Source organism: Carcharodon carcharias, chromosome 19 (genome assembly GCF_017639515.1).
Source record: "Carcharodon carcharias isolate sCarCar2 chromosome 19, sCarCar2.pri, whole genome shotgun sequence".
Taxonomy (NCBI): Eukaryota; Metazoa; Chordata; class Chondrichthyes; order Lamniformes; family Lamnidae; genus Carcharodon; species Carcharodon carcharias.
The window spans coordinates 24,242,329-24,253,582 of record NC_054485.1 but is presented as its reverse complement, the minus strand read 5'-3'; the positions used below and the strand labels follow the sequence as shown (position 1 = coordinate 24,253,582).

The following is an 11,254-nucleotide window of genomic DNA, read 5'->3' as shown; positions in this document are numbered from 1 at the left end:
AGGCAAGTACTTGTTTTTTCCAAATAAATAGGGAGTTAACTTGCACTGTAGTAACAACTTAACATTTTATTGATCCATTATATCAGTCCTTGTCACCTCCCTTCCTATGAAACTAAACTCTGCATTGAGGCACACGATGCATTTTAATTCTGTACATGTCGGTGTAAAAGCTTCTTCTGTTTATTGTTTACAAGATTTTTACTAGAGCTCGCTTCAAAGCAAGATCATTCTCCTTCATGAGCAGTTGTTTCATGTGTCAATACAGATTATGTCAGACTCCTCACAAATCATCTGTCTTAGGACAATTGGCCAAAAGCTAAACTACCAGCAATGTGGCAGTGCAGGAGTGAGAGTGAGGGGGGGCTAAAAAGCAAGGGGGAAATTTCCATTGCTTGTTCCTGTGCCAAAATTAAAAATGCATTAAAGATTTTTCTACAAACTGCACTCAAGAAAATTTTGCCTCACACCTGACCACAATAATTTGCTGAAATCTGGGGCAAGTGATCCATTACCTGAGCAGACACCAATGATTTGAGACTGAAAGATGATAAGTGATGCCTCTCTTCACCTCGCACCATATCTCACCCATCCCCCCGTACGCTCTCCCAGTCATCCCCTTCAACCTCAAAGCGCCTTCACAAGCCAAATTTATAACTCCACGAGGCAATATTTTGACAATATTTATTTGAACATGCTAACAATAAAAAGAGACATTGCAGTGATTCCTCGAGTTATATACAGGTCCTTTCAATGAACAAAAAACAAAAAAGGTGACACTGGAATTCTCCCAAAGTAAAATTATTCATTCTCCCAACAAAATGTTCTAGTTTGTGCAGCTGGTGGGGAATCAATCAGAAGGATTCTGTTTAAAAAGTAGGATTTTAGAATGGTGAGTGTGCGCACTCGTGTGGCAATATCCTTCTCGGTCACTTTACTTCCATGCTAGGAAGCTACAAACTGCCCCAAACAACTGTACATTCTGCAAGGCTCCTGCAGCTTACAGGCATTGTACTGCAGTTGAGATCTTTGACAGTCAATGGATATTATTAAACATTTAACTTCAGTTGATATAATTACAGTTTTCCTATACTAAAGTCCCTTCTCTTCCTATTCTTGCACTGTGCAATGTAAAATTTAATTTACTTACTACAATTCAACTTGTGCAATAAATGTTCAGTCCGTACACTGCTGGACCCTATCCCTTCCTTCCCGCTTTAATATAACATTCAGCTCCCATTTTGTATTGAATGTACAATAAACATTGTCTCTGCATGGTATCTTCCCCAGTCTTTATTTATTTATTTTGATTCTTTGATGTGATATGGAGCATCTCTGTCCAGGCTGGCATTTATTGTCCATCCCTAATTGTTATTGAGAAGGTGGTGATGAACCGCCTTCTTGGATTGCTGCAGTCCATGTGCTGCAGATAGGGAGTTCCAGGTTTCTGACCCATCTAGGTGCATGGAACCTGCAGTCACACACTAACAAATACGCATCCATATCCTCAGCAAAGCGTGGTTCATCCTTCAGGGTCCTCACCCTTAAAACCATCTACATTCGACAACATTCCCACCACAATCCTCAACCTAGTGCCCAGCCCATCTCTGTGGAATGTATCGTTCAGCCTAGGCAGCAAATGCCCTTGTTCAATTGTGCCAACCCATAATCAATAATTTCATGGCAATTTTATAAATTGAGATGCAGAAAAGGAATAGCTGCTAAATACTAAAAAGTAGCTGGTCACTGTAGGCTGAGGCCCGGCCATCACTCAAACAGTTCCAAAGTCTGATTCAAGTTTGGTTGGAATATCAAGATTCTCCAATGATAGCGATAACAATAGGATCTTCGAAGTTCCCCAAAGGGCATCTTGTAATAAGACTGAAACCCAATAGTCAAGCTGGCATCCTGTGGAAGAGCAGCCAGCATTGTTCCATGACTGACCAGAGAAACCCAAGCTCAGATGGGCCTCCTGAGTAGTTTGCAACGTCAACAGGTCTCAAGCTCCTTCCATTGGAGAAGGTGATGACCTGGTCATTCAGACAACAGATGGACATAGTCCACTGGGAAGGCTCCCGACCTCGACTTGTCTCCTTCGATGTGTCCTACCTGCAAAATGAGCAGATTTGAGCAATTAAAATTGGTTACAGCTGCTAACGAGCAATTCATTACTGCCTTAAAGCTTGAAGAGAATCACTGCCATGCTGCTTTTGTCTGTTAACCCCTCACTGATATAGCTCCAATGACCTATATGGACTGTAGCATAGTTTGGTTCAACACTGAGTTAATGCATACTAAAAAGTGAGAGGCTCAATTCCCAGTCTGTGCAGAAATAGCCATCCACCTCCAAGGTGGCAGTAGGGGCTGCCAAAATTGGCCTCAGGACCTTGGACTAGCAAAGGCAAACAAAAGCAAGAAAAACAAAACATTGAAAGTTCCTAGTCACGATCTTTATCTAGTTTATTCTTTCATGGGATGTGGGCTTCACAGGCTAGGCCAGCATTTATTACCCATCCCTAATTGCCCTTGAGAAGGTGGTGGTGAGCTGCCTTCTTGAACCTCTGCAGTCCACAACAGTGCTGTTAGGGAGGGAGTTCCAGGATTTTGACCCAGCGACAATGAAGGAATGACGATATATTTCCAAGTCAGGATGGTGAGTGGAATGAAGGGGAACTTACAGGTGGTAGTGTTCCCATGCATCCACTGCCCTTGCCTTTCTAGGTGTGAGAGGTCAGGGGTTTGAAGGTGCTGCCAAAGGAGTCTTGGTGAGTTTCTGCAATGCATCTTGTAGGTGCTACACACTGCTGCTACTGTGCATCAGTGGCAGAGGGAGTAAATGGTTAAGATGATGGATTGATTGACAATCAAGTGGGCTGCTTTGTCCCGATGGTGTTGAGCTTCTTGAGTGTAGTTGGAGCTGCACTCATCCAGGAACTGGGGAGTATTCCATCACACTTCTGACCTGTGCCTTGTAGATGGTGCCCAGGCTTTGGGGAGTCAGGTGGTGAGTTATTTGCTGCAGAATTCCTAGCCTCTGACCTGCCCTTGTAACCTCAGTATTTCTAGGCTACTGCAGTTCAGTTTCTGCTCACTGGTAACCCCCAGGATACTGATAGGCCAAGGATAGGGTTGAACTGCTCTGTGAGGTGCTTCACAATCAAATAGCACACTAAAACACAGTCAATACTAACACAGGAAGAATGGCAAGTTGGGCACAGCATCACCTGCAGAATCGTACCTTAGCAAGAGCCTGGATGTGAGAACTAACTGTCTTTTAGATGAGATGTTAAACCAAGGCTTCATATGATCTCTCAGGTGGATGTAAAAGATCCCATGACATTATTACAAAGAAGAGCAGGGGAGTTCTCCCTGGATCCTGGCCAATATTTATCCATCAACAAACATCACAGAAGAAATCCTGATCGTTTATCTTATTGATGTTTGTGGGTGCTGACTGGTTGCAGTGACTACACTTCAAAAAGTACTTAACTGTGAAAAGTGCCATATAAGACCAAGTTTTTCTTTAATTTCTATTTACAAGATAATTAGCTTCCAACCCTCTGGCCCCCCTGCTTTTCATCGCTCGACCACTGGTGGCCATGTCTTCTGCTGCCTAGGCCCCAATCTCTGGAATTCCCTCCCTAAACCCCTCTGCCTCTCTCTTCTCCCTTAAAACTGGACCACAAAACCTACCTCCTTGGCCACCTGTCTTAAACTCTGCACCTGCATGAGAATGCAATTGCAGCCAAGTGGTACACAAACTGGGTATAGGTGACTGCGGCTGACTGAATCCATTCAGTGCCAGATTTGTATCTCACATCTCCTTACATGGCACACTGTCAAGCTTTGTTTGGTAACGCTCTTGTGAAGTGCTCTGAAAGGCGCTATACAAATACACGTTTTCGGTGTGCGGAATGCAAGACGCGAGCTGAAGAAGTCCCCTCGAATTGAAGGCATTTGCTCGCCTACATTACATCTGCCCTAACTGCATGTGGGGGCTACAAAAGTTTATTCAACAGCAAGAAGAGTGTTTTCTGGAAAAGCAGGTACTCACCCACCAAAACAAGTCTTCTTCCCCAGTCACAACAATAACCTCCCCCTTGGTGAAGGTCAGCTCATCGGGATTGTCCGCTGTACAGTCCAGGATCGCCTTAACTCTCTTCTGCTTCAGCTTCACCTGTGGAAGTTTAACAGATTGAAATAGCGCACCCAAGCCACATCCCAAGATGCACTGTGTTCAGCCGTATACAAGATCACAAGAGGTTTCTCTCGCTACTACTAATTCTTGGGTTGTGGGTATTAGTGATAAGGCTGATATTTATTGTCCAGCCCCTAGCTGCCTTGAGGTGGTGGTGTTAGGCTACCTCCTTGAGCCACTGCAAAAAGTAGTTTTATGCAACTGAGTGGCTTCAGGGCAGTCAAGATTCAAACAAGTTGTTGTGAAACTGGAGCCATAGATCCAGACCAGATAAGGACAATAGTATCCCATCCCTTCTCCTACAGGGGCATAAACAAACAAGGTGAGTTTTTAAGACTATCTGGCAGCTTCATGATTACTTGTCTTAACACTGGCTTTTTATTTTCACATTCATTCATTTAACCCCCAACTGAATTTTTTTTTTTTTAAATTCGTTCACGGGATATGAGCATCGCTGGCGAGGCCAGCATTTATTGCCCATCCCTAATTGCCCTTGTTCAGAGGGCTGTTTTTTTTAAAAAGAGTCAACCACACCACATTGCTGTGGGTCTGTGGAGTTACATGTAGGCCAGGCCAGGTAAGGATGGCAGATTTCATAGACTCATAGACGTTTACAGCACAGAAGGAGGCCATTCAGCCCATCATGTCCGCGCCAGTCAGCAATGATCTGACTGCACTAATCCCATTTTCCTGTGCTTGGCCTATAGCCCTGGAGGCTATGGCAACGCAAGTGAATATCTAAATATTTCTTGAATGTTACAAGAGTTTTTGACTCACCACCCTTTCAGGCAGTGAGTTCCAGACTCTCACCACCCTCTGGGTGAAAAAATTTCTCCTCAACTCCCCTCTCAGTCTTCTACCTCTTACCTTAAGTCTATGCCCCCTGGTTATTGACCCCTCTACTAATGGAAAAAGTGCCTTCCTATCCACCATATCTATGCCCCTCATAATCTTATACACCTCTATCAGGTCCCCTCTCAACCTTCACTGCACAAGGAAAACAGCCCCAGACTATCCAATCTCTCCTCATAACTAAAACTCTCCAGCCCAGACAGCATCCTGGTAAATCTCCTCTGCATCCACTCCAGTGCAATCACATCCTTCCTATAATGTAGTGACCAGAACTGCACACAGTACTCCAGCTGTGGCCTAACCAGCGTTTTATACAGTTCCAGCATAACCTCCCTGCTCTTGTATTCTATGCCTCAGCTAATAAAGGCAAGTATCCCATTCCTTCTTCTAAAGGACATTAGTGAACCAGATGGGTCTTTATGACAATCAGCAATGGTTTCATGGTCATCACCAGATTTTTAATTCCAGATTCAGTTCAAATCCTCAAACTGCAAATGGTGGGATTTGAACTCACAAATTTTGGATTATTAATCCAGGCCTGGATATAACATTAACCGTACCCTGACTGGCATTCTTGGTGCTTCCACATGTTTCTAAACTCTATGTTGAGAGAGCGTCAGAACCACGCTTGCTAGGATTTGCTCTGGGAATTAGTTGCTTGAAAACTATCATACTGAACAGTGCAGAGGAGGAGGAGGATTGGATTAGACCAGTTAACTTTTATTTGTTATGCTCACACACACCCTTTGCGGAACAGTGGGCAAGTGTTGGAAAGATAAGCAGGCTGATTATCAGCCTGCGGAGCCACGTCACGCACACTGCTTCCATGGCAACAAGTCCTTGAGCGGGACTTGAACCCAGAGTTTCTGGCTCAGGGGCAGAGGGTGCCACCCATTGAGCCACAAGACCTCCTGACTAAGTGTTGCATACAGATAAAAACACCAGCAGGCACTCAATAAAACAAACGGTGTTGGGCTTTGCCAGCACATTCTATGATTTGCCAACTGCTTGTGTAATAACCACAGCAGTGATACCAGGCCGAAAGAGGTCACCATCAACTCACCCCAACGGACTTTCTTGGCAGCGGTACAGGGATTGGTTTGGAACTTGAGGGGACAATGTAGACATCTTCTCGACTCCTTGAATTCGAGTCTGTTGGCGAGAGGTATTCCGCTTTTTTGGAAAATGGGAAACAAGACATGAACATCATTTACTTTAATGAAATCTCACAGCATAGGAGGAGGCTATTCAGCCCAGGATGCCTGTGCCAACTCGCTGAAAGAACGATCCCATTCATCCAACTTCTGCTCTGCTCTTTCCCCATGGCTCTGAAAATGCATAACCTTCCTGGTATTCCCAGACAAGTACGTTAACCAGGTGTGACTGCTTAGCTTCTGAGATCAGGTAAAATTTAAACAACTCAAAAGGTGCATGCTTAGTAATGTAGCTTGTTTGAACATTGTTGGAGCAATTCTGCTATGGTGGGCGTGGGGGCTTACATTTATAAAAAAAATGTATTTAAAACTTCACACAAATCATCTCCTGCTAACTAACAAACTTCACCCAGCAGACTACATGACTCAGCTAGTCTGGCTTTAGCCTGACTGGCTATTTGAAGTACTGCCTGATACTAATGGCTAAGAGAATGTCTCCTCCTCTCCAGGACTGTGATCATCCTAAACTGCCTTATGGGCATTTGTATGAAGTTGTCTCTGCTGGAAAGCTGTTGAAAGAGAGTCAGGGAGGAACAAAACGGATACATGTCCATATATAGGTTAAATGGTCTAGATAGTAACTGATTGGCTGAGGCTGAACGCCTGGTTTTCTTCCTGTATTATCATGCTGCAAACAAAGTGCAAGATACAAGACACTAATATCAATGCAGTTAGGTTTGAGGACATCTTCCTACCCCCCTCCCTCATTCCTGGAAGTTAATCTTAGAGTTTGCGTAAACTGACAATACATTCAGTAGGAGCTTCAAGAACATATACACAACACAGACCCTCCTGGCCGGATGATTACTGTACGACCTTTCACCCCACGTGCAGGGTGTGACTTACCTCTAGGCTTCTTGATTCCCTCACCTCCACTGGGTTTCCTGGTGAATGTTGTACGGTTAGGGCTGCAAAGAAATGATTTTTTAAAAATCAATTTAAAAAGAAAGGGCGAGTTTTTTCTAAGCACAGACCAGACTTTGCACAGTCCCATCAACCATCACCCCTGTGCCCGCTGCCCTAACATTGGTTCCCGGTCTGGCTCATCCTTGCATTCAGGTCCCTGCGTGACCTTGCCTCTCTCTGTCTCTATAACCTCCAAGGTCGCAGAGTTCCCCCAATTCTGGCCTCTTGCACATCCTCAATTTTAAACTACTCCACCACTGGTGTCTCTGCCTTTAACGACCTAAGCCCTAAACTTTGGCATTCCCTCCCCAAACCTGTCTCACCACTTCTCCTTCAAGATGCTCAGGACAAAGCTCTTTGACCAAGCGTGTGCCCATCTGTCCTAATATCTCCTTATATAGCTTTGCTGTCAAACTTTGCATCTGTGTTCCAAGACTCGTCACCAGAGAGTTCAAAGGCCCTGTATAAATGCAAGCTGAGAGTATATGGGCACGAGAGGTCTGGCATGAATCTTGCACTCTAGTGACCTGGCAGGTTCCTGCTGGTCTAGGCAGAATGTCCTGCCTGAATGGAAGACCATTTCCACTGCTTGTTTACATTCCCTGGGTGGTGGTAACAAGAATCTTGGAAAGGCCAAGCAGACTCCAGGGCACAATTTGGAAAATAAGTCACCCACCAAAACCAGGTATTGAGGAATCAAACCCACAGTTTCCTGACATCCATTCCCAGCCAATAAGGTTCTGCAGCCCCGAGAGCAGGAACACAGCTTATATTGGGCACATTTACACTTTGAAGCGCTGTGTTCATCTTCACCCCAAGTCACCAGCTATGCCCGGAGTAATGCCCACCGAGCGGGAGCAACAGACGGGAGGGATTCCTCACTCCTCCTTCCATATAGAGAGATCAGTTAACCTTGCCTCAGTTTCTTCCACTGAATTCCCCACTTGGCTCCAAAACCCAGAAGAATCATTGACAACCGCTCCTGAGCGAGGTGCAATCAATTGGCTGGGCTCTCGGCTTCTGCTTCGGTATATCCGGCACAGCAGAAATGGTGGCTTTGTGATCGGCAACCACTGGTCTTGGCAATAATAGTAATAGAGATAAAAACAAAAAACTGCGGATGCTGGAAATCCAAAACAAAAACAGAATTACCTGGAAAAAAACTCAGCAGGTCTGGCAGCATCGGTGGAGAAGAAATGAGTTGACGTTTCGAGTCCTCATGACCCTTCAACAGAACTGATTTTTCTTTACAAGGAGAGGGGTGAAATATAAGCTGGTTTAAGGTGGTGGGGGTGGGGGGGGGGGGGGGGGGGGGGGGGAGAGAAGTGGGGGGGGTGTGGTTGTAGGGACAAACAAGCAGTGATAGAAGCAGATCATCAAAAGATGTCACAGACAAAAGAACAAAAGAACACAGAGGTGTTGAAGTTGGTGATATTATCTAAACAAATGTGCTAATTAAGAATGGATGGTAGGGCACTCAAAGTACAGCTCTAGTGGGGTTGGGGGGGGCATAAAAGATTTAAAAATAATGGAAATAGGTGGGTAAAGAAAAATCTATATAAATTATTGGAAAAAAACAAAAGGAAGGGGGAAGAAACAGGAAGGGGGTGGGGATGGGGGACGGAGCTCACGACTTAAAGTTGTTGAATTCAGTATTCAGTCCGGAAGGCTGTAAAGTGCCTAGTTGGAAGATGAGGTGTTGTTGCTCCAGTTTGCGCTGGGCTTCACTGGAACAATGCAGCAAGCCAAGGACAGACATGTGGGCAAGAGAGCAGGGTGGAGTGTTAAAATGGCAAGCGACAGGGAGGTTTGGGTCATTCTTGAGGACAGAATGCAGGTGTTCTGCAAAGCGGTCGCCCTCCCACCTTAAACCAGCTTATGTTTCACTCCTCTCCTTGTAAAGAAAAATCAGTTCTGTTGAAGGGTCATGAGGACTCGAAACGTTAACACTGGTCTTGGCAAAATGGTTAGCAGCATTCTGCCCCAAGACGGGGGCGGGTTGTGGTGGTGGGGGGGGTGGTGGCGTTTGTCCATAAAGCGAAGGAAGCCCTACCGCCGGCCGGAATAAGAACAGACCCCCCAACATAGTAACTAAACCGGAAACTCAAATCACACTTGCCGCTGTTGTGTGAATCTAGTGCACGGTTAAGATTCTGCTACTGATATCAAGCGAAGGAGCGACAGGTGATTGCAGTCAAGTCGGAGGGGTTGGGGTAGGAGGGGGCTCCTACCTCATTGGCGGTGGCGGCTCCGGCTGTGCCACGGTGTGGGTGGGGGGATGGAGCTGTTCCAAGCTCTGAAGGTGTGCTTCACTCAGTGACCCTTGCCTCCGGTTGTCCGGCAGTTCAGCTGGTGCCTGGGTGCCCCAGTGATGGGACAGTCTGTTCTGAGAGTTTGACCTGGTCTGAGAGCTCGAGATCTCTGTCGGTCCAGCGATAGAGTGTCGCCAAGGCAGGTCTGGACGCCCTGGATGAAAAGAAAAAACAATGTTGACATTGGCCTCCTTCGCTGATTCAGGTTCTCTTACCTGGTGACAGAACAGTCCAAGGAACCTTATAATATGTTGCAGCTACGCAACACACCTACCAAGCATAGAGGGATAGAAAGTGGCCATTCAGGCCCTTGAGCCTGTTCTGTCCTTCAATTAGATCATGGCTCATTAGATCTTAGCCCCAATTACCCATCTTTACTCTGTAATCCTTACCCAACAAAACAAATCTGACCAATCTCAAGTCTCAACTGCTCCGAGTGACCCCCGGCACCCTTCCTTGGGAGTGGAAATTCCAGATTTCCATTACCCTTTGTGTTGAAAAGGAGCTTCCTGACTGTACTCCTTTGAATTAGGATCAGATAATTGTCCCCTTTAATACCCGCACCCACACAAAAATAAAACAGCCAATCAATCTCAGTTTTGAAATGGTCAAACCCAGGAATTATTAGGAGCAGGGCTGGGTCAATAAACTCTTGCGCTCCAGGGTTAATGTTGCATGTCAATAGGAAGGTCATCAACCTGAAAGGATAACTCTGCTTCTGTCCCCACAAATGCTGCCTGACCCGCTGAGTATTTCCAGCATTTCTTGTTCTCATTTCAGATTTCCAGCATCCGCAGTATAAAATTGGTGGTTGCTTCTGCTGCAGGGTCTCCTTCCCAGGCCTCCCCTTACAAAACTCCCAGCAACCAGCTTTGGCATAAAACCTGGGAGTAGGCCCTGCTTAAATTCAGAACTGAGCTCTGGGCCTAGGAGTGAGGCCCAGCCTGACTTCCAGGCTGAGCACTGGGCCTAGGAGTGGGGCCCAGCCTAACTTCCAGGCTGAGCACTGGGCCTAGGAGTGGGGCCCAGCCTAACTTCCAGGCTGAGCACTGGGCCTAGGAGTGGGGCCCAGCCTAACTTCCAGGCTGAGCACTGGGCCTAGGAGTGGGGCCCAGCCTAACTTCCAGGCTGAGCACTGGGCCTAGGAGTGGGGCCCAGCCTAACTTCCAGGCTGAGCACTGGGCCTAGGAGTGGGGCCCAGCCTAACTTCCAGGCTGAGCACTGGGCCTAGGAGTGGGGCCCAGCCTAACTTCCAGGCTGAGCACTGGGCCTAGGAGTGGGGCCCAGCCTAACTTCCAGGCTGAGCACTGGGCCTAGGAGTGGAAGTAACCTAGCCTAGCCTCTGGTCTGGGGCCCAGAAATACCAGAGAAAATTGTAAGAAAAACTACAACTGCAGACCTTGGGAAGTCTTTTCTTAGTTCAAAAATGTTCCACCCACGCTACAGGCCCTGCAGAAATCACCCTGACAAGCACAAGGCAAAAAAACTTAAGTGAAAGGACCAGATTACCTGGAGCTTTGGCAGGGGTGATCCCATGGCTCGGAGATGGTGGGAGTGCGGGACCGTTCCCGAGGGAGGTGGAGCATCGCTTGTTCTGTCCATCTATGGACCCGGCTACAGGGAGAAAGTCCAAGCAATTCCATGAATCCTTTATATCAAAACATTGTGCAGACTAAGCATGAGGTGGTGTGTTCATAACACGCCAAATGTTACTTATATTTCAACATAATACTATTAAATTAATCACTAATAAATCAGGCGAAACTTCAGCCAAA

General features: G+C 46.3%; 1 protein-coding gene across 4 annotated transcripts in view; it reads right to left on the bottom strand.

Moving 5' to 3' along the window:
* Positions 1-669: 669 nt before the first annotated feature.
* The window catches only part of LOC121291537 (arf-GAP with SH3 domain, ANK repeat and PH domain-containing protein 2-like), an 89,223-nt gene continuing 78,638 nt past the window's right edge, over positions 670-11,254 (bottom strand). The window contains exons 23-28 of one of the 4 annotated variants that reach the window (XM_041212882.1): positions 10,989-11,108; positions 9,399-9,633; positions 7,108-7,169; positions 6,111-6,220; positions 4,052-4,174; positions 670-2,106 (exon numbers count right to left, since the gene is read on the bottom strand). In XM_041212882.1, the coding sequence (XP_041068816.1) occupies positions 2,032-2,106; positions 4,052-4,174; positions 6,111-6,220; positions 7,108-7,169; positions 9,399-9,633; positions 10,989-11,108 (725 nt within the window). In that variant the 3' untranslated portion in view covers positions 670-2,031. Of the gene's footprint in view, positions 2,107-4,051; positions 4,175-6,110; positions 6,221-7,107; positions 7,170-9,398; positions 9,634-10,988; positions 11,128-11,254 lie in introns of those variants that run through there. The other 3 variants (XM_041212883.1, XM_041212884.1, XR_005946023.1) reach the window with 3 other exon arrangements.